Below are 22,771 nucleotides of genomic sequence, written 5' to 3' on the forward strand. Positions count from 1 at the left end.
GGCTCTGGTTTTAGCACCTGGCACAGAGTATGTACTTTAAGTACTCAGAAAAAGGAAAGTGCAATTGTTGTTATTAGTACATAAAAGTGGTCTATGGGTGAAAGAATAAGATATTCTTTCTAAAATGGTCAATTACAGGAAACTATGCCTACATAGCAACCTTACCTTGATAGCGTGGTCTAAGCCCAGGGAAAGCACTAGAAAGTGGTAAGGGAGACAGATGCCTTCTGTTCAGGAGCTGCGAACCCAAAGTTACAAAACAACCTCAGGACGTGAACAAGGGCCCCTTTCAAAACCCTCCCTCCCTACCTGCTCCCACATGACACAGCATCATTCACTGGGGCCTGGCCCCTCCACTTTTCACTCATGACTTAGGGCAACTTTTTCTACTTCTCTAAACTTCTGTTTTTTTTCTTATGTAAAATGGGGACAAAAATGCTTCTTTCTTTAAAGGATTTTTTATGAGATTTCAGTGGGATCAATCATCCAGAGCACTTAGGAACAAAGAAGTTTCTGATCATGACCGCTCTCATCGCTGGAGTAACTGTGCGTGTGGCCGAGACAGGGCTAGCTCTGCAGATCTTACACACAGCACTCCCTCAGACCATGAGAATTAGGCCTGCCCACTAGTGGGGGCAGAGAAGAGTTATGTGGGTGTGAGTCCATCTCAGCCTCTAATTTAGGGATGAGGAAAGTCTAAACCTACTGCATCCTTTCAGCCCCGACAGTGCCAAGACCCTGGGCCGATTTCAGGTGCTCTGTGGGCACTGCCTACATGATTGAATGGTACCAATTAATCCATCTTCTCATTTTTACTGAGTTCCAGTTACAGCTGGAGTTTAGGCTTCAAGAGCACCAGAGGGACCACCATGCTGATGCCCCCCACTTTTCTCAGGTGTTTCAGCCAATGGTTAAAAGCCAGGTGTGAATCCTGGGCTATCAGCCATTTGTTCTGGTGTCTTTGGCAAATGACTGAAGTCCTCTGTGCCTCAGTTTCTTATTAGGACAACAGTATTGGTGACGATAAGAGCTCCTACTTCACAGGTTGTTGCAAGGATTAATGTGAGTTCATCTATGTTAAGCACCTGGAATACTATCAGGAGCAGCCTTGTCCTCCAGGCCTCCAGGCCTTTTCCACTCAACAGGCGTCCGCCGGCAGCTGGAGCGATCGATGGCCCCTGTGCTCTGCTGTCCTGCACCTCCATTTCCACAGGACGAGTGCCGAATGTCTCACGGAGACAAGCAGGACCAATGTAGATCCGGCTCTGGGTTATTTCTTACTAGACAAACGTGGACAGCAGGAAGTTTCCTTGTTCCAAGAACAGGTTTCGGGGCCCAGCGATACTGGGGGGTGGAGGCCAGAGGCAGAGGAGTCAGAGCGCAGCGTGCCGTCCTGATCCCGGTGACAGTAAGAACAAAGCCTCCATTTATTGAGGGTTACAGAGTACCAAGGATTTGGCAGACATGTTCTCCTTTAGAAAAATAGAACTTCTGAAAATAGAAATTTAAGAAATTAGCGATTTTAGAAAGAAGCCATAGAAAAAGGAAAAAGTTATGGCGTCCGAGAGCAGAGACATACTGTAAGAAAAACTGTGACCTTAGAATGATGGCTGAAAGCCTGCTATGACAGTGGCTATGACAGTGGCTACCACCACCACCTTGGGGCTACGGAGGGCCCCCTTCTTTTTGAGTCATATTGAGGTCACCTGCTTTGACTACAACCAACTGAAATAGAAAACAATGGTTTTTTGAAGGTGGACTTTTGGGTGTTACAAAAGGATCTTGGCTTGACCAGGGAAATCTTAACTGGGTCTTTTAACCTCTTAGAGCCTTAAAACTTTCATCTGTAAAAAAAAAAAAAAAAAAAAAAAAATTTAAATAAAGATTAATTATAATCTGTGTAAATTTCCTTGAATAACATCAGCAGATTCTAGGCTTCCCAATAAGAGCTGAAGGAAAACGAAGGGGAGAGGAAAGGAGAAGAAATCACTTACTATATTTATTATGTTTTATTGATGCTGTTATTCTGGCAGATAGGGCTAAGTGTCCTTTAGTTGATGGCCAAATTAAGAGCATTCCTCATCACAGATTGACTGTGTGAGCTGCTTCTTCCCTGAGCCTACCTAATTAAAAAATACCACCAGTGTTTTAATTAGACCATTGACATTTTGTTTCAATAACTGCCAGGGGCCTTAAGTAACCGCGTTAGAGGACACGCTGGTATTACTCTGAAATGTAACCCACGGTGCTTCTGGTATGAATACTAATTTGTAGAATGAGTTACATGGAGAAAAAGTAATGTGCAGGGGACAAATGGGGACAACCTTCTCCGAAACACAGCGTCTCTCTTTCCCAGAGCATGAAGGAAGTGGAGCAAACTCACAAGACCACCCGACTTAACACATCCAGCGGCATTTGGAGCTATGGTGGGAAAACCTGGCAGGCTCCGCAGTTAACTTCGCACTTCCTCTATACATTTCAAAAACCAGGTGTGACGCTGCAGCTGGATTTAAAAAAAAAAGAATCTTTCAGAAGGCTGACCGGCAGGTACGCTACAAACTCCTTGCCTTAAAGGGGCTCTCTCTTTCCCGGTGTCTGCTGTGACAAATCCCAGCGTGCTCAGTTACAGTAAGGGCTTCCCGCCTCTGGAAGGATGTTGCTTGCTTGCGAGGGCTCTGGATTCACTGGGACTGCTGGCCTCTGCCGTTATGCCTATAGGCTGGTCTGCGCCCTACAAAACCTAGGGAAATCTACTGAAGAGGAAGGAAAGGAGGAAGCTGGTATCCACCAAGTGTCCCCTGTGTCCCTGCCGCCCAAAAGCCCCATGGAGCAAGGGTTTATTGTCTGCATTTGACATAGGAAGGAATGTGAGTTACCTCCTCCCCAGACCACGCTGTCTCTCCAACAGCATCTGCTCTGAAAGTCTAGGTGGTCTTGGTGGAGGGGATGGGCCCTCTGGGGCATCGCTACTCTCCACCAGGCCCCTGACCACCACCTCCTGGCTGCAGAGCTCCGCAGGTTTGTTTTCTTTGGCTCCCTCTTTAATGAGTCCCACAGGACAATGCTAAGTCTAGTTATGTAGCCTTAATTGGTTTAGTTACAACAAGATAATTCCTTTTTTCTTCTCCTGGAGGCCTTTCTGTTTAAAGCCGTTTTAGCTGGAAGATGCTAATTATCCATGAGGAGAAAGTGACACCTGAGGAGTTCATCTTCCATCTTGGTCCTCGCTTTCTCCTTTGAACTCGCTCCGCCCGGCCCTCTTTCCCACTTCATCACTTGTCCCCGCCGTCATTAAAGAGGCTCTGCCTGGGCCGGGAGGCAGACCTTTGTCACTTGCCAGGGAGCCGTTCTCTCTGCAGCTGCCTCGCAGGCATGGCCGACCTGCGCGACACCCTCCTCAGCCTGGAGGATGGCTTGGGCTCCTCCGACAGCCCTGGGCTGCTGTCCTCCTGGGACTGGAAAACCAGGGCAGGGCCCTTCGAGCTGCACCAGGCCTCCCCCACTCAGAGCCTCTCCCCGGCGCCATCCCTGGAGTCTTACACGTCCTCTCCCCGTCCGGCCGTGGCTGGGCTGCCCTGTGGGCATGGAGGTGCCAGCCACGGGGGCAGCGGAGGCTGCAGCGGCCATGGCCCCGGTGGCCTCGTAGAGGTGGACTACAACGTGTTAGCTTTCCAGCCCGCTTACCTGCAGGGCGCTGGTGGCCCCAAGGCGCAGAAGGGCACCAAAGTCAGGATGTCTGTGCAGCGGAGACGGAAAGCCAGCGAGAGGGAGAAGCTCCGGATGAGGACCTTGGCGGATGCCCTGCACACTCTCCGGAATTACCTGCCACCTGTCTACAGCCAGAGGGGCCAGCCGCTCACCAAGATCCAGACGCTGAAGTACACCATCAAGTACATCGGAGAACTCACAGACCTGCTCAACAGTGGGAGGGAGCCGCGGCTGCAGAGCGCCTGAGGCCCGGGAACCCAGCGCCCGGCTTCCTGGCCCAGCAGCACACAGTCATGTGTATATAGTAAGCCTGGTGACCTCGTGGTCAGGAAAGCTCTCAGGGACTGCCCATTGAACTTGGTGGAACTGCCAGAGGAGCAGGTACTTTGCTTCCCGTTTGCCCACGATTTCTCAGGAGTCTCGCCCTTTGCAAAGAGACAGATCAGTGTGCCTTTCTCTGTTCAAGATATTTTAAAGGGTCAATGACTGTAAGTGCAGCTTTTCAATAAGGTAGAATTGTTACAATTCATCTTCTCTGGCCATGTTGGTGTCGGGATGTTGCTTTCTGTTGCTGACTAAGCCTGTATTGTGTACAGGATCCAGGGACACCTGGATTCTTATTTAGAATGTTCTCTGGCAAGTAAAGGACTTCAGCGCTTCTGTTTTAGTGCGCGTGCGCGCGCGCGCGCGCGCGCGCGCGTGTGTGTGTGTGTGTGTGTGTTGACTGAAATCATGCCTTTATGTGCAAAGGCACCCACAAAAACCTTAAATGCAGCAGGAGAGAATGTCATGGCAAACAGAAAGTCACAGGCAGACAGGCTATAGTGAGACAGAGTGACAAGCCTAAAGGCCAGCACCTCGAGCCTGCAGGACGGGTGCAGGGGATGGGGATGGGGGGTGGGGCGGAGGAGGAGGAAGAGAGGTTTCAGCACCGTGGAGGGGCCCGAAGCAGAACTGGGAGGACAGGAGCGCCCTGTGCCAGGCCTGCTGTGAATAGGACCCCACTGGATCCTGTCCCATACTCATTTCTCTGTCCCGTACTCATTTCTCGTATGAAGAGATTGGTTTAAAAAGAAAACCAGACTATATTAATTCTACAGAAAAGTGCAAGGGTCAGGATTAGAACCCAAGTCTGCCTCTAATCCCTTCAAAAGTATTTATTTCTTTTCCCACAGCATCTTCCCCTCCTCCAGCCCTCCCCATCACCCCACATGCATCCATACACAAACACCCCCCCTTCTCTGTGCCTTGTCTTAGGGGGTGACTGTAGCACCCTCAGCTTGGCTAATCTGGTGGCACATGGCATCATAAAGGGGGCTTTGAACAAAGGAGATTCTCAAAACCTAGTAGGCTTTAAGGCTGAATGTTTTCCCCCTCTGATTGTTAAGTATTTGTATTTGTTTTTCAATGTTTATGTCTCCTGTATTTTTTTTTTTTTCTTTTGGTGATTCTTCTTTTTTAGTGACAAACTACAAAAGCAGTAGAGATAGTCACAATTTAATGCCAAGATTTTCTACTTTTTCCTTTGCATAAAGCATACAAATAAATACAGGCGTACGTACATTTTTGAAGAATACATTTAATTCTGTAATTGCTTTTTAAAAAAAACTTGGCAATATATAGTAAAAGACCTTCAAGTTAACACAAGAAATTCTATAATGTAAGTACCATTAGTACCTTCATCTTAGAGATGAGGAAGATGAAGCACAGACCCGCCCTGTGTCACACATGTGAATATACAGGGGACGTGGGGATCCAAACGATGTTCCCTACTCCAGGTGTTGCATAATTTTGTTAAATGAATCCCCTTTTGAATAATATTTAGGTTGTTTTCAGTTTTTTTTTAATTACAAAAAATGCTTTAACAAACATCACAACTAGCTTTATACACTGATATTTTAATTAGACTGAAAAATTCCCAGAACTGGAATTCCTGGATCAAAGTATATGCACATTTTCAAGTTAAATAGATACTAACAGATGACTTCTATACAGGTTTGTAGTTATTTCTCCTTGCTCTAACATTATGGGACAAAACCAGCACCTTGTTCCCATTGGATATTATCTTCTGAACATTTTTAATGGATAAAAGATGGTTATGTCATTGTAGTCATTTAAATTTCCCCATGTGCTATTTGAGATGGTGCATCACTTTAAGTTTTATGTTATTGTTGTTCATTTTGGTTCTTTTTTTATATCTTGCCAGTTTATGTCCTTTGTCATTTTTCTATTGGTTATTTACCTTCTTGTTAATGATTTGGGAGCGTTCTTAGTACATTATATATGTTAAAAATATTTCCTTCTAATCTATTATTTTGTTATAATCTTTGTTTATGATGTCTTATGCTTATGATTTTGATTATGTTATCTTTTCCTCTTTCAAGCTTTTCATTTTTTATATGATCAGATGTCTTTCATGGCTCATGTATTTCTTCCCTTGCTTAATTTTCCCCAGTTCCAAGGCCATATAAAGATTCAGACTTCTGCAAATATTTTTGTAATTATTTATCTATGGCTCTTTAACATACCTACACTTATTTTTTGTCTATTTTTGTGCATAGAAGAAATACAACTTTATTTCTGATTAGTGTTTTCATAACTGAAGAATATCTTGTCATCAGTGGGTAGTACGTGGTGGGCACAGTTGCTAACATGTCATCTGGTGTATACAAACCTCCATCAACTTCTCATACATTTGTTGGTGGCATTTTAGAGAAGAAACTAGGAAATGTTGGGCAATATCAAGATTTCTCGAAAGGACTCTACCCTGTACATGTATAGATGTTCATGTGAGAGTGTATGTGTATACATGTATGTATTTGTACATGTGCACGCACACATGTGCTTGTGATGTTTCACGTGTTGGTGGGTGAGGATTAGAAAGAATAGTTTTAGGGGAAGGGGGTCTCTAGCCTTTGATCAGCTTTTAGATCAACTGTTATTTTCCTCACCATTTTTCAAAGAGTGAAACCCAAATGCTCTTCTTGACTTCTGATTTTTTTCAAGTCCAAGCATTAATAGTTTATAAATAGCTTGGATAATTTTGGTTGCCCTGGGGACTAAATACTGTGGATGGGTTAGGAGGTCATGTCCTTACTCAAAAAATCAAGGGAAGCCACAGACTCACTGTCTAGCTGGGCTTGCCCTCAGGACTCCTAAGGTACCCGGTGGAGGGGAGGCATCTGGAAAGCCAGGAGGTGGAGACAGCACAGCTGCCCTCTGCACAGCTGCCCTCGGCCCCGCTGCACTCAGCCCCGCTGCCCTCAGCTCAGGTGCCCTCTGCCCCGTTGCACTCAGCTCAGCTGCCCTCGGCCCCGCTGCACTGAGCACAGCTGGCCTCTGCCCCGCTGCCCTGAGCACAGGTGCCATCTCTCTTCCAGCTGGCGTCTCTCTTCCAGCTGGCTCCGAGGATGCGGCTTGCGACCCTGGTCCCTTGCGCTGGGCAGTAGGAGGAGAGCATTCTGGCAAATCCTCATTCCTTCCCAGGGCTTCTCTACCTTTTCTCTGCATCTCTGTCTCTGGGACCCTCCCTTCTCCCGCCACCAGAGGCATTTCAGAAGGGGCCATTTATCTTTTCCGCTATATTATTTCCCTTTGAACTTCGGCGCCCACCCCAAACATTTCCAGAAATTCCTCTCACTTCCCTGCTGGCACCTAGAGTGCTTCCTCATCCACAGAAGCCTGACTTCTGCTCCTCTGGGTCCAGTTAAGTGCTCCACAGTCACACCGGGCTGAGCTTTCTCTATTCTCGCAGTTTGGACCACATCGCTAATCGGGAGAGAGGCCAGAGCAGGGCTGGGAAATGGTCCACACACTCACCACTCAACAGAATTATTCTTACATTTGCTAAAACAGTTTTTAAAAGCAACAGCAAAAGAAGACGCCGATGCCAGGGAAGTCCCATTACCATGGCTCGGTAGGCTTTGTGCCTGCACTGGGGGACGCTTGATTGCCGACAGTTCCTGTAGGCGCTGCAGGCTGCCGGCTGCGGGAGGGAGCCTGGGCCCGGCCCTGACCCCTGCGGGCTCGTCTGCAGCCAGCCTGGCATACTCCTCCTGCCCTCCTATGCTGCAGAGGAAATATTGAAGCTACAGAACTGCCTCTTCGAGCACCTGGAAGGACTAGATCTTGATACTTTGGTTCCAGAGAGGCCCTTGAATTCGAAGGAGGGAGAAAGCAAAAAACACTTGAGGAGGCTGGAAAAAGGACAACTACGGATTTGTTTTGTCTCTTGGGTTTGAAATCTGTTGGCTCTCCCTCCCTCATCTCCCCTCAAGTTCTTCATTTGAATCAACTCTGTTGAATTCGGTTTCTCTAAGTGGGGAGACAGGTGGGACTGGAGGTCAGGGGCCTGCGGGGGAGATAGGAGGGGCTGCAAAGCAGTGCCCCCGGGCTATTCCCAGCCAGGTAGGCACCAGCTGAGGATGGATTCCTTACTGAAGTGTCAGGCTCGGGGCCTAGGGCTTTCTATCCTTTTCCCCCTTTCATCTTGACTGCGGACAACAGGAGATGGCTATTATGAGCCCATTTTGCAAATAAAGAAACAGGCTCAGAGGGGCCACCGTCACCTCGCCCACCGTCCCAGAATGGGTGCAGGGCTCAGGATTCTACCCAGGTCTGCTTGACTCATTCCTGTGACAATATACTAAGGTCTCCGGGCCAGAAAAGCAGCAGTGACAGGCCTTGGCCACTAGTCGGCGCTCGTGCTCTGTATTCCCATCGCCCAAACAACTTGGTGGCATTTCTATAGACCAGGGCAGCTGTTAAATTATGATACCCTTTCAACCCTGCTCCCACAAAGTATGAAGCGTGATCTCTCGCTCTCTCTCGAAACAGGACTTTTAAAAAAGTGTGGCAGTTTTGTAATAACTTCGGGGCGTTTCTATGCCTCCAGAGTTATATAAAACCTGATTTCAAAAGAACCTGTTCTCAGGGACTACAGCTTATACACCTTTTCTTCAGTTTCTTTTAGGTTGAAAGTGAAAAAATTAAAATGGCAATACTTATAATAATAGCAACTAATATTTATTGTGTACTTACTCTGGCTGAGGCATTGTTTTAAGAAATTTGCATGCAATAACTATTTTAACTTGTATGAAGTAAGAAATAACTTTAACAACCCTCTGAAGGATTGAAGTAATCCCCATTTTATAGCTGGGGAGACAGAGGCACTCAGAGGTGAACACGTGGTTCAAACCCCAGCCTGGCATTGTGCAGCACTAACCAGATGTGTCTTTATATTGCTTCAGTGAGTACAAAGCATCTTACATAAATCATCCCGCTTCATTCTTACTGGTACCTCACTATAGATGAAGAATTTTGTCTACTTTACCGATGAGCACATGCAGGCTCATAATGACAAAGCATTGCAACTATTAACAAAATGACAGAGCTGGCACCAGATCCAAAATTTTGAACTCCTAATCCGATTCTCTCTGGCTCCACTGTGCAGTCTCCTAGGAACTCCAGGCATGCCCTAAACCCTGCCCCCAAAAGCATCTTCACAAAGACAGAACAACAGGACAGGTTCTAGGGCACATTTCTGCAGAGCAGGTTTTGCGTGGAACCTGTCTGAATTTTAAACCTAATCCACGTGCACACACAAACAACATCCACATGCAACCTAGGGTAGTGAAACCCTAAACCTTGAGACAGAACTTTATTTCCCTTCATAATTCAGGAATTAGTACCCCCAAGAGACCCCATCATTATTTTTACTACATGTCTAATTACTTCCTAGCAGCTAGAGCTGATGACATTTAAGAAATTTAAGTTCCATGATGCTCACAAACATCTCAAAGCCTGATGCGTTCTGGGGCAGCTGAGGGCTCAGCCGTGGGTTGAGGACCAGCCCCTGGGACAGAGAGCAGACAGTGTGATGATGGCAGGAACCTGGACATGCACCTACAGGCAGTGTGGAGACCGGAGTCGATGTCAGCTGGCCCTTCCACTGCGCTGGACTAAGGGGACGCAGCGACAAGATGCCCACAGTCTAGTGAGGGAGAGAAGTGGGTAAGGAGATGAAAGGACCCACTGCCCCTTGCAGGACTCAGGGAAGGGGTCACAGAGGAGAGGGCTCTTGAAGTTGTCCTCTAGGCACTTGAGGGAGCCAAGAGCATGCTCAACAGAAGGAGCAGCCCCTGCAAGAGCCTGGAGGTCTAAGTAAGCTCAGGGCTTGGGGGTCAGAGGTGGCTGGTTTGACTGAAGCTCAGACTGAGTTTGAAGGGGCAGGGGAAGGAGGAGGGACAGGCAAGAGGGGACAAGAGGCTGCGGGCTTGAGTGTCCTTCAAGCTGTGGGGAAGCTGGCTCAGCCTGACCTAACGCAGGTGGTTGTTTACCTGGGCTTCAGTTTAAGCCCCACCCTGAACGTGACGCAGGTATAAGGAGCAACTGACATTGTGGTCCAGGTGGCTCGATCACTACACACTCAAGTGCATTTTACTTTACTTTTGTGATACTTCTTTACATAACCACGAAGGGGGAGTCCGGTCTTCAGCAAATAACAATATTTTCTGCCACCTGTGGCCAGATGTGCAAATTAAAAGGGTAGCTGGGAAAGGCCTGTAAGATGGGAGGCCAAGACTAAGTGAAACCAGCCAGGACGATAAACCTGAACATGTTTGTGCACATCAGAAGCATCTATCTCTCTGCTTATTGGATTGGGAACTTCTCCCCAGCAGGCATGTGCCAGCAACTAACACCCTTTGAATGAAAAATTACTATGAAGCAGGGATTGTGCTAGAGACCAGGAGTGTGGGGTAAATAAAACAGTTTGCCTCTTGCTCTCGTGGTTAGGGTCTCGCGCCCCTGTATCTGGCCCCCAGGCTGTTGGTTCATACTCTTGGGGGAGATCCCAAACTGGCCCCCATACTCTGAGGGTGAGGGGAGACAGAAGAAAGAGGGAAGCCACTCCAGATTTGTAGGTGGCAGGTTTATTAAAGAAGAGGACTTATATATGAGGCTTGTCTTGGGTTCCTCAAGACAAATGATCTCCGCGCCCACCTGCCCGAGCCTTGAAAGTTTCCATAGAGCCCTTGACTGGGTCCAATCAATCGCATAGTCAGTCCAGATGGTGTTAACAACACCTCAGTGGCCCAAGGCTACATCCTTGAGAGAGCTCCCTGTGTGGGACGGGGAGGGGTGAGGAGCCTCCAAAGACCAGGCTGGTGGCGGTCACATCCTCCTGATGACCTTCTCAGACACAGGCCTGGCTCACCAGAGGGGCGCGCTCAGGACACACGCCCTGGTTGGCACTTTGTTACCTTAATTATGCTCAGCTGCTAACCCGGTCGAGGCTCCTTCCTTGAGCAGCTCCTCAGGTGATGGAGGGGAGAGGGGTAGCAGCCTGCCCCATGGTCATGTGTTTGGTGCTCTGGTTTCTAATTTGCTGCCAGTGATGGGCCAGCCAAACACAGCACGGAAGAGACTTTCTTAGGATCCAGAATCAGCTGCAAAGCTTTGTCTGGCCCTAACCAGCTGAACAAGTTCTCTTCTCCTCTCCAGGCTTCCATGTTCTTACAAGTAAAATGAGAGCTGGGCAAGGTGACCTCCAAGGGTCGTGCCAGCTGGGGGATCTCCCTGATTTTTTGTTAAAGCCATGTTGCTCCTGTGAGGGTGTGTTCACTGAACTGTGGCTTTGGACACAGACCTGGGAGGGTCTGGCTGCCCCCAGAACAGGCCTTGGTGACCGCTGTGGGCCTGCGGGGACTTCTTCACTCAGTGCAGGGCTTCCTGCTGGTCGCACCTGCTGGAACAGGTGCCAAAGTATGACTGTGGGGAGAATGCCCAGGGTCTGGAGCACCCTTAAGTCACCCAGGGAGCATTTACTGGGGACAGGAGAAAGCAGACAAGGGATGACTCCCGCAGGGCAATGGGAGTGCCATTTGCGTGGGGGTTAGGGCAGCTGGAGTCATTCTGGTTGAATGTGTAAAATTAATTTAAAAAATTTAATAAAAGCCGATGTCCTTGGATGGCACCAGTTCCAGGGGGGGGGGAGGAAGCTCTGGTTTGGCAGGTCTAGTACCTTAGCGATAACAGGCCTTGGGGTCACAGAGGAATGTACTTGATGCCTGGTCTGGATACTCACCAGCTGTGCGACCTGGAGAAAGTTACTTAACTCTCCGAACTGAGATTCTTCATCTGTGAAGCAGGGATTTTCTGTGTCACATGGTTCTCATTTAAAAGCCCCTTCTAAGTTCTGGACTCACACGTAGGAAATGTGTAAGAAAGGCCCTTCTCTCCTTCCACGTGGACCCCAACTCCTGCCTGGAAGAAGGGAAGAGTAAAGAACCCCTAAGGTTGTGTGTATGTGAGATCTACGGAGTGTAACGTAAGTGGTTCTCAGTATTTCAGCAATTCACTGTCTTGTGCAATATTTTTTAAATATTAAAAATGCCCCAAAGTAGCCAAATTAAACTGTCTAGGGCTGTTAAGTGAAGAAAGAAGGATGTAAATCTGCATACTTTCTGTGCTCATGGAAAGCCTGCTGGAAGGTACCAGGAGTTAAACTTTCCGTTGCTAGTCGCATGACCGTGCAATGGCAGGGACCAGCCACAGGAGGGAGCCTGTGCCCGTCAAACGGATTTAGGAAGCGCCGTGGGTGAACGACGTGAGCGCTGAGCGCTGAGCGCAAACGAGCCTTGGACAGTCCCAGTCCCTGGAGAGGCACCCGCTGAAAGAAAACTGCGCTAAGCCCTCCTTTATAACAGGAGCTGACCCCACGGAGGGAGGGCCAAATGCCGCAATGAGGCTGGCATTGAGAAAGGCATTCTCGGGTCTGAAGGTCAGGATACCCCCTCCCCACGTGTTCTCGGCTGCGGTGAATCGCTAGGTACCACAGTGACAGGGCGCAGTCCCGCGGCGGAGACGCGTGCCCAGGGCGCGCTCAGAAGCTGGAGGCTCCAGGATACTCAGGTAGGAGGGCAGGGGAAGGGAGCCGGAGCACCTGCCCCTGAGCCCACCTGAGCAAGCCCGGAGAGACGGCAGAGGGGAGCAGACTCTAGTCCCCACTTCGGCTGGGAGAACGATGTTTTCCACGGGCCTCCTGGACGCCACTGAGGGCCCTGAAAGGTGCAGCTTCACCCCCTCAGAGAGTAGTCAGGGAGGGGCCCCATCTTAAAGGGAGGGGGCGAGGGGAGGGAGGAGGCAGCATGTGTACTGGAACTTCCCACGTCAGGTCTCTGAGCTGTGCGCACTGCTAAGCCCCACCAACAAAGGACCCTGCATCAGACACCTGTCACACACGAGCATTGATGGTCAGTGGGTGGGAACCAGCCATGATGAAGGACCACAGTGGTAACCAAATCAGTAAAGACAAAAAACAGCGTAACATACACACACACACACACACCACGAAATACTAGTTTCCCCCCCATTTTTTCTCCTCCCTGCTCCAATATATTGGAAGTCTTGATCCCAGAGAGGACAAGGGGGCATTGGGAAACAGCAAGCCACCCCTTTCTACTCCAAGGTGTCTCTGACTCCAGGTCTCTTCAGTCACAAGACCAGCAACGGGGGGAGGTGAAAGCGTGAACTGGCCACAGGACTACTGGCTGTATGAAGTTGTATCTCAAACTATCCCAGACTTCTAACACACAACACTACCTGCCAGGGTATGGCATCTGCGCAGAGTGTCACTGAGTGCACACGAGAGCCATTTGACAGAATGTGGTTGGGACCAGTGATTAGAAAGGAATCCTTTTCCGTTTGTTTTCAAGTTAAGCCTGATGAGCAAGTCTTATTTGCCCAGCCCATGAGCACTGCTGGTCAGGGCTCTTCCCACCGCTGCTCAGGGTTGAGAAGGGGGAGGAGGAGGGCTCCCAGGTCAAGTGCAGCCACTTCTCTCTGATGCCCCTGCTCTTCCTCACCCCTCCCAGGTCTAAGCACTTTTAGCCAAAACACCTGAGCAGCACCTCTTGGGGCTTTGTAGGATCTGAAGACGTAGTTCTTCAGTTAGTTCCAGAAGAAACAGGATTGAAATCCTGGAAGAAAAAGGCTTCTACGGGCCTCTAGCGGGAGTCAGAAAATTTGTGTCAAAGCTGGACAGGAAATATTAATATTTTAGGCTCTGGTGGGTCATGCCATCTTTGTTGCAAATATTTAATTTTTACTTGTAGTTTGAAAGAAGATATAGATAAAACACAAATGAAAGAGTGTGGCTGGGTTCTAATTAGAGCTTTATTTATGGGCAATAACATTTGAGTTTCATATAATTTTCAAGTGCTCTGAAATGCCATTTTGATTTTTTTCAACCATTCTTAGCATGTGGTTTAAGTTTACAGACATCTGCCTGCTCTTGATGGTCCCCTTTAGGATTGTGTGGGACAGTAAGTATAGCCCTAGGTGTTCCCCGCAAAGCTTCTGTTAAAAACCGCCCAACTGGGAGAGCAGAAGGTGGAGGACGTGACATTATAGTTCCCCACAGACTCTTATTCCAAAACTCCCAGGTTCCCAGCTCAAGGAGCCTGCTGCGGGGCCCCTCCCAGCCTCTGTCTTCCTCTACCCTCTGTCTCAGCTGTGGGATTCCTGGAGGAGAGGGGCTGCCAGTCTTAGCGATGACTAGCTCAGTGTCCTGCGCTGTGTGTGTGTACGTGTGTGTGTACGTTAGAGAGGAGAGAGCATCTTCTCCAAGCCCCTCCTTGCATGGGTGGACACAGGAGGGAAGCAACTAACCCATGACACGCCGCAGCCCAGAGACCCGGCAAGGACTAGGGGACAGTCACAGCAATGTGTATGCTTTTGAGCGCCCTCTGTGGCTCGGCACCCTGCCAGCTGTGCCTCTCTCTGGACTTCCCAGCTCCCTGAGTGCCATTGGCTGACTCTGTCTTGGTCTCAGGTCCTGGTCTCGGGTGCCTGGATTTGACTGCTTGTCCAGGCTTCCCAAGTTCTGCCTCGATTAGGGTGTTGCCGTGGATCCAGACTTTGATATGCACCCTCTGAATCCAAGCGCTGTGACCTTGAGTGAGGCTTCTTCCACCTCGGTCCCCCATGAGGAGCGAGACTGGGCCCCCTCTGGGGAACAAACACGTGTTGGGTAAGTAGCCGGCCAAGGTTCTCTGCAAGGCACATCTCGGGCAGGCTCCCTGGGCTGCGTTTTAATGAATGGGAGGTCATTATTAGATGGTGGCCAGTGGTCTTCTGAGGCCCCTCTATCTGCTGGGCATAGACACAGAGCGGTGCTATTCCTTACAGTCACTGTCCCCAGCTAGAATGCAGGCACCTTCCCCTTCCCACATCCTGGGCAGACTTCAGAGGCTCTGGCTGTTTTATTAGGATGAGTCCTGAGTCCTGTCCAGTGTATGGTGCTAACCTCCTACGGAATTCAGAGTGGCTCTCCTTGCCCTGCTCAGAGGGCTTGGAGTGGGAGGGGGGCATGGTCTCCTTTCCTTCCTCCTCCTCTTGCCCTCCTTCTGCTTCTCCAGCCTTGTCTGGTCTGCAGGTGGGGGGAGAGGTGGGCAGGGAGCTGGCGAGGGGGCAGAGCTGTGTTTGTAAAGGCTCCCCAGCCAGCTCTGTTGGCATTGGAGAGATGAGACGGGGGTGGGGCAGGTTCTTGCTCACATGTTCTCACAGCCTCGGGGAGGAGGACCCCACATGGCAGGCGGGGCCCCCGGGGCTGCACTCAGGAGTGGGGTGAGCCAGCAGGGGCTGGGAGGGAGGCGGGCTTTGTGGTGACGAGCAGGTGAGGTGACTCCTGGCCCCACAGAAGGATGTGATTGGCTTGTTTGAATAGTTCTGGCAGGAAGGTGCAACCCATTAGGTTCGGAACCAGGTGGGGTGTTGCTTTCCCAGCTGACAGGCAAACTAGCCAAGTAGGGAGACTTTCTTACTGGGGGTGGGCGGCGCGGGCATATCTGGCCAGGGCAGGGGAACTCCTGGCTAAGCTTCTGGGGCCCTGTCAGGCTCCAGGGTATCAAGGCAGCACATGGAATCTCATCCAGTATAGTCACCCCCATTTTGCATGGGACTGAGACATGGCTGGGGCCGCGGTCCGGTGGGTGGGCAAGGTGGCAGCTAGTGTGATGCCGAATTGAACACAAACGGCCTTTTCTTTCTTCTACATTGCCATTATCTGAACCCCACTCCAGCCCTGTTGGGGAGCACCTTGCCAATGAGGAAGCTGAGGAGCAGAGAGAGGTGACATGGTCCAAGTCACGCAGCCAGACAGGGACGGAGCAGAGTTAAAACTCAGGGTGCCGGAGCCAAGGCTGCTCCCCGGCTGGCCTAGCTGCCTGCGGCATTGGCCCTGCTATCAGGAGAACGGCCCCAGCCAGCGGGCTCCCGCATCCGCATCTCTGTGCCAGATGCATCAGACAGGACCGCGGGGATACAGATGGGAACCTGCACAGCGTTTCTGTGGCTCTGAGAATCCCTTTAAGACAAGAGACTGGCCTGGACTCTTCAGGCTGGTTTATTTGTTTTGTTGTTGCTGCTTGTGGAGAAATAAGAGCTGGGACAATCCAATTAAGTGTATGCATATCCAGGGGTGGGAGTCAAAATATTTAACAACTGCTGGAAAGACGGTCAGGTCTAGTGGGGCCAAGCGTTAACCCTTTAGTATCAGGATGGTAGGAAGTCCTGGAGGGTCCTGGAGGAGGGGCTGTGGCGACAGGAAAGATACTCAGGGACCTGAGGCGACAGGGCTATCTTCTAACCAGTATGGAAGCATTTCAGTATCTCCCCATCAGCCTGTCCTTACCCTGTGATCAGCAGTCCTGCTGCTGAGTGTATCTGCCCCACTTCAGTGCTTCCCCGGTCCGTAAGGTGACGCATGTGAGGACGTCCATCCCAACATGGTTGGCTGTGGTGGGGAATTGGGGTCCTCTGAGTACCTGTCCTTGGGGCGTGGATGACATAGATGGTAATAAAGAGGAACAGACCAGATGAGCAACAGGGATGGAGCTAAAAACAGCCCCACTGTGTGGCATAAGACACAAGGAGATCAAGGTGAATGACAAATGACCATTTGTATTAAAAAATAAGCAAAGAAACAGCGGCATGCATTTTACAAGGACACATGGAAAGAGGAGACCATTGACAGGTATTAGCATGGCTGCAGGTGGAGGGTGGGTGGCCATGCCAGTGTGGAGGGGCCACAAAGGCGCAAATGAACAACAAAACAGGAGAGGTGGTAATCTGCCATCATGGAAGAGTATGAGTAATTCAGCCCTCTGCAACCAGGAAAGAACGGGGACAAGGAAAGTCAGTGAACCATCACTCACAGGTCATTGCAGCTGCGTTCAAAGAGGAGGAGTGGGGTGCACTGGAGGGAGAGACCCGCCCGTTCCTGCCAGCAGAGAGCAGGGCACTACCTGCCACCTTGCCCCTCCAGAGGCCTCATCTGCCTCCGTCTCACTCCTATCTGGTTATGGTAGAATTTCCTCATTATTATTATGGTAAGAAGTTGTGATTTTTTTTTTCAAAAGAAATTTTAATAGAAAATTTCTTCTGTCCCAGAGGCTAAATAGGCCACTTCCACTGGGAACCCATGGGAAATAACCCAGTCCTGTGCTCTCGCCTAGCAGCGCGGGAGGCTTGAACATGCAGCCTTCCTCCTGGGCAACAATGTACCTACTCAGATGACCAGGTGTCCTGGTTTTCTCTGGGATGAGGAAGTTCCCGGGACACCGGGGTTTCCATTTTAAAACTGAGACAATATCAGGAAAACCAGGAAGAGTGGTCACCCTGCACCTGTGACTGAGGAAGCTGAAGAAAACAGATCATGGGACTGTGCCTCGTGGTTTCTGCCTTGGGGATATTTTTAATTTTTCTAGGTGGAAATAAAGACTAGGCCCTAAGTTCCATCGCACCAATGAAGAATTATTAAAACAGACGCAGAATACACCTAGGAGACAAATCATGGGCTTGACACACCACGTCTTGGGTGCCTCTGAGTTTGCTTTTCTGCACCCTACCTGCAGTCTGAAGGCCTTAGTTTATTCACCTACCTGCCCACCTTTCCATCCATCCATCCATCCATCCATCTGTCCACATCACCTTTTTGTTTTGGAATCAGCCACCGAGCATCAATCAGGGGCCAGTCCCTGCAGATACTGAGTTGAATAGCGCCACACAGTGCCTGCCCGCAAGGAGCCCGCAGTTTAATGCAGAAGACCCAGTCCAAGCAGGAGACCAGAGACTAGGAGAATACCAGTAGCTGGAGGCTTGTACACAGTATAACGGGACACAGTAGACGGAGCAGCCAAATATGACTTGGGTCAGAAGACTCAGCAGAATGGATGGTGACCATTTGGGAGGTGTGGTTGGCGTTGGCCGGGTAGAGAAGGGGGCCGTATGGACACAGGGCGCAGGCAGGGCCCAGGCTAAGGGAACACACACTGAGCGAAGCTAGATCGGGCGTGTCAGGCTGGAAGGCAAGAGTGGACAGTGTGTGTCCGGGTGGACAGGGCTGGGGGAAGATGTGTGGGAATGAGTGAGGCAGAGAGAAAGGTGGGGAGAGCCTAGAATAGGGCTGAAATGGTAGGTTTGGCCAAATTTGGGCACGGTGGGAGTCCATTCCTTGGAGTAGTTTTATGACCTGACTTCTCTGAAAGAGCCTTTCCTCTGCTGAAGTGTGTTATGAGTGTAGACAAGGGGGACATATGTAGCATGCACTTGCCCAGAGCCTTTTAACCTTGGCACAGGATCCTCATGGCACAAGGGAGTTCTCCTTGGGAAGTACTCAAGGGTCCTTGGGGGACACCTCCAAGTACCTCTCCTCCAAGAGCGTTTCTTTGTGCCCTGATACAGGCCATATTCTGCCACATTTCTTCCTTAAATAATTTATAGACTGTGTCCTTCTGTCTGTAGAATTGTAAAGCTTTTAGAGCTGGCAAGGACTTTCAAGATAGCTAGTAAAAACCCAGAGAGCCAGAAAGGAGACATCACTGAACCGATCAGAGGCAGAGGAGGATTAGAATTCAAGCCCTTGCATTTGAAGACCACAAATATTTAAGGTACTTTCAATATAGAAGTAACATAACAAGGCCATTAAAGTAAGCATGCACATGATGTTGTCAAGGAAGAGTGATCGTTGTATCAGTAATCTGGACTAAGCCGTTCTAGCTAATTCTCTAGCTTTAGTCCTGAGCTGCATCCAAGCAGATGGGTATGATGGTTCAAGTTTTCAGCTGCTAGAAGGTAACACAGAAATAAAGGATGTCAGTTTCTATCAGGAGCAGATGCAGCTGAGCAGTCCTATGTCAGAGGCTTTAGTAAGTTCCTTCACAAACATGCAAAGCCTATAGAAGGTCCTGGAAACTCAGTCTTCAAGGAGCTCTTTGTCCAGCTGAAGGTAAAGAGCTGAAATCCAGTGTGCTAGGTGCTATGAGAGAGGGCAGCCCAGGGTGCAGGGGACCGCGGAGAGGGGCCTCTCTAGGGGGCAGCGGCTATCCACTGAAGGGTGTTCTAAGGCAAAGAAGTTTGCTGAGCAAAGAAGGGTTGGGCGGTTGGGAAGGGACTTCTAAGCAGGGGGAGCACCACGGTGAATGCTGGGAGACGTGAGAAGGCCTGGGAGGGGGGGTTGCTTGGGAAACTTGCATATGTTTCATGTACTCAGATTGGCTGGGGGGACATTCAGGCTGCTGGCGAAAGGAGAGTGAACAAGAGCCCCCAACTGAGCACATGTTAACCGTTATTACTAACAACGCCTCACTCTCCCCTGTCCTCTCAGAGGTGAGCATTTTCATGCTTACACGTAGGCCAGGCCCCAGACACCAATAAGAAGCAAGTTCATACTTCCCTTACCTCCAGGACTGACACCCAGCTGGTTATCTGTCCACTGGATTGTGGTGGGAAGGAAAGGTCAAGGACGGGGGGTGGGGGTGGGGGGAGGGAAGGGAGGCCCTGGACATGTGGGTAAGAGAGGGAGGGAGAACTGAAAAGTGGGAAGGTGCCCACAGCGAGAAGAACGCAGAGCCTCGGGAGACAGACTGCGCGCAGCCCACAGGTGCTTGGGGCATCTCAGCTGACTCTGGGGTGCTCTTGAAAGCATGGAGGAGCGGGTACCACCATCAGCAGAGGCTTAGCCCCTTCCGGGTTCGTTCGGGGCTAGTCCAGCTGCTTCTCTATGGGCATGGTTAACGAAGAGGATGTCATAGTCTGTGGGTCAAGACATTTGGAGGGGGTAGCAGGGGGCTGGTGGGAGGACTGAGGCAGACAGGTCACAGCACGGTAAACTTTCAGGGCTGAGCTTCTGGGGACCAGACCTGCTTTTTATGTCCCATGCAATGCTTTCCTGTTGGTTAGTGCATTTGCTTTGCGTGACCACCCTGCGAGAGAGGAACTTTTCTTACAGATGAAGAAACCAGGACGGAAAGGTGAAGGGACTTTTACAGGGCTCCCCACAGGGTCCAGTGGGTTTGCGACTCTCAAACCTGTGCCCCTCCTACCTCCCCTGCCCCCTCATATGCCCACAACGAAGACCAGTCCTTTCTGTCCCCATGTCTCATAGTTGCCGAGGGGGAGCCGTTGGTGACCCCTCCTGTGTGTGTGTCTTCCTTCCATGTGCCGTCCGGACCCCACGAGAAGCAGAACCTCACTTTCTGACTGCTCAGCAGTGCTCAGAGATTGTGAACATATTTCATTCTCAAGTAAACAATGCCGGACTTCTGGATAATCTTAGCGACTGTAAATGATTAAATAGCTAACTTCTGGGAGAGATCGGAGAGCATTCTTCTCGGGTGCTTCATCAGCGATAAAATGTAAACATATTTAGAATAACCTTATGCTACGTATGATAAATTCGGTATGAAAATTACCTTTTTCAGCTGTGTGCAAACTGCATTGGAGACAAGTGCTTTGGATCCTTTTCCACAAGAGAGGGGGCCAGCTTGGGGGAGCCACGGAACCATGGCATTAGGGACAGAGAGCCCCCAAAACGCCTGTTCAGCAGCCACCTGCTCCCCCACCTTGCCTTTCCAGCAAATGATAACACTGCCGTTGGTGGGACCACGTCTTGTGTCTTGTGCCGTCATTTCTCCTGGCCCATTCCTGCTTGCTCCTACCCTCTCTCCTCTGGCCAAACCTCCCTGGAAGGGGCAGGTTTTACCTCCTTTTAAAATACCTACCAGACACTGTAGATATCACTCTCTTTTCTCTGGCTCCCGCTGTGGCTTTTGATCAAACAAAAGCAGTGAGAAAACCCAGATCCCACCCTTCCATGAGGTCAGAGAAAGTGACTCTCACCTTGTCCGTACACCCCTTTGCCCACCGGCTCCCGCGCGCGCGCCTGGCTCGGGGCCTGGGACTTAACACCGTGTGGCCTTGCCGGGTGCTTGTCTGAGGCTGGCGGTCCGCGGGTCCTGGGGCCGGGGCAGCTGGCCGCGTTCAGGACGTGAGGCGGGAGCTCTGGGAGCCTACAGCTCGGAGCAGCTGGCCCCGAGGAATTACTGCAAGTTTGCACAACTTAAAGATCTGCAGTTTGGCAGTTCGGGGACAGGAGGGGGAGGGGGAGGGGGAGGGGGAGGGGGAGGGGGAGTGGGCGGGCGGGGCTGGGTCCCCTCGCATCTCGTTTCTCCTGCTCCGGTGGTTCACTGAGCCACCTTGCTCACTGCAGAGGGGTCGGCAATGCCTTTCAGACAACACGCTGCCCTCCCTGAGGATCTGGTTTGTTCCTCGACCTCAGCCTCAGGCTTCTCTCTCCCACAGACGCCCCCCTCTTCCGTTTTCCAGAAAGGAGTCTCCCCTCGGTCCCCTTCTGCTCGGCGCACGGGTCTATGCCCCTCGCCTCTTCTGACCTGGTAAGGCCAGGAACAGAGCCTGGAAACTAATCTCGTTCTGGTCTGGGCAGGAGTTTTCAGGTAGCGGGGCTGGTGGTGAACAGGCAGAACGGGGGCTGTTTTCTTCCTTCGCACTTTGTTTTGAAACAAGTTGGGGCCTCAGGACTTCCTAAGAAAAATTCCGGCCAACCTGCATTGTCGCTTGGGCCCCGGCTTTTGAGAGGCGGTTGCCAGAGCCTCTGGGGCCTCGGAGGAAGAGGACCCTCTCCCCAGACTCCCAGCCCCGGAGAGCGCGCGGGTGGGAGGTGCCCAGCGCCCCTGCTCCCTCCTGGACAGGGCTCGCCAGCCCAGGGGTGACTGGGCACTTGGGTCTGGGTGGGGACGTGCGCCCTGCAGGGCTGCCTCTCTCTCTGTCCAGCCATCTCTCTGCCTGTCGGGTGGCCAGACCCCTGCACAGTTGGCAGCGTCCCCAGCAGAGCACTGCGCCCTCCGTCCTCCACCGGGGCACGCGGGGATCGCTGTCTCGACAGAAGCGAGGTGGCGGGCGGAGCTGGGACCCAAGGGGCGGTGGCCAAGAGACCAGCCCCGCCCTGCCCCGCCTGCGGCTCCCCGGGCGTGCTCCTGCGGGGCTGGACAGACAGAGGGACAGTGGCGGCCACGCTTCCCTCCCTGCCGCCGCCGCAGCGGCCGCTGGCCGCGCAGCGAGGCCTGATCCCTGCAGCGCGGGCGGGCGGCACTGCGGAGCCAGCGGAGTCGGAGGCACCGGACTCCTGCAGGTAACTTGTGTCGCCACCTCCGGAGCGCCAGCTGGGGAGACTTGTGTCTTCGACCTTGCAACTTTCCCCACCTTCTGCTGCCCCAGCACGCCCCCCCCCCAGCCCCTCCGTGGCCGAGGTCACGGGTGCGTGTCCCCAGAGAGCTAAGTCTGCAGGGGACTTTGCATCCTGCCGGGTGCTCCCTGTCCTCCGGCCCCATAGCCCCCGCCACTGGAGCCCTAGAGGTCCGCCTGTTGCGCGACCCGCGGGCCGCCAGGAGGGCGCCTGGGTCCCACCCGCCGATATCTCAGATCGGCTCCTGGGCGTAGCGGGTGGCGGCACGGCGTGGAGGCCGGAGGATCTAGGAGCTGGGGAAGGCGGCGGCACTTTGCAAAGGGGCATCCTGGGGCGTTTCTGTAGCCGATTCCTTCTCTTCCTGGAGAGGAGGCGCTTTCCTGGCAGATGTAAGTGCTTCCCGGCGCCTGCTCCGCCTTGTTACCCGTCATTTCTCCCTCTCCCCTTTGCCCCGCGGCAGTGAGAAGTGCCCCGCGACAGTTGCAGGGGAGAGGGCACCCTTATCTTGGCGCAGCGCTG

General features: G+C 51.4%; 2 protein-coding genes across 2 annotated transcripts in view; both read left to right on the forward strand.

The window, feature by feature from the left end:
• Positions 1 to 3,372: 3,372 nt before the first annotated feature.
• MSGN1 (mesogenin 1) lies at positions 3,373 to 3,954 on the forward strand. The gene has a single exon (XM_090280161.1). It carries the CDS (start codon positions 3,373 to 3,375, stop codon positions 3,952 to 3,954), a length of 582 nt encoding a protein of 193 aa, XP_090136287.1.
• An 18,105-nt stretch (positions 3,955 to 22,059) lies between these two features.
• KCNS3 (potassium voltage-gated channel modifier subfamily S member 3) overlaps positions 22,060 to 22,771 on the forward strand; it is a 34,448-nt gene continuing 33,736 nt past the window's right edge. The window contains exon 1 of the mRNA XM_090280162.1: positions 22,060 to 22,198. The gene's annotated coding sequence lies outside the window, so the exon portion shown is untranslated. The remainder of the gene's footprint in view (positions 22,199 to 22,771) is intronic.

Source organism: Furipterus horrens, unplaced genomic scaffold, assembly GCF_987537825.1.
Source record: "Furipterus horrens unplaced genomic scaffold, mFurHor1.1.pri manual_scaffold_6, whole genome shotgun sequence".
In the NCBI taxonomy this organism is placed as follows: domain Eukaryota; kingdom Metazoa; phylum Chordata; class Mammalia; order Chiroptera; family Furipteridae; genus Furipterus; species Furipterus horrens.

Bases quoted from the DNA above. Each gene is read 5' to 3' on its own strand.
- MSGN1 (XM_090280161.1), top strand. From the start codon at position 3,373: ATGGCCGACCTGCGCGACACCCTCCTCAGCCTGGAGGATGGCTTGGGC.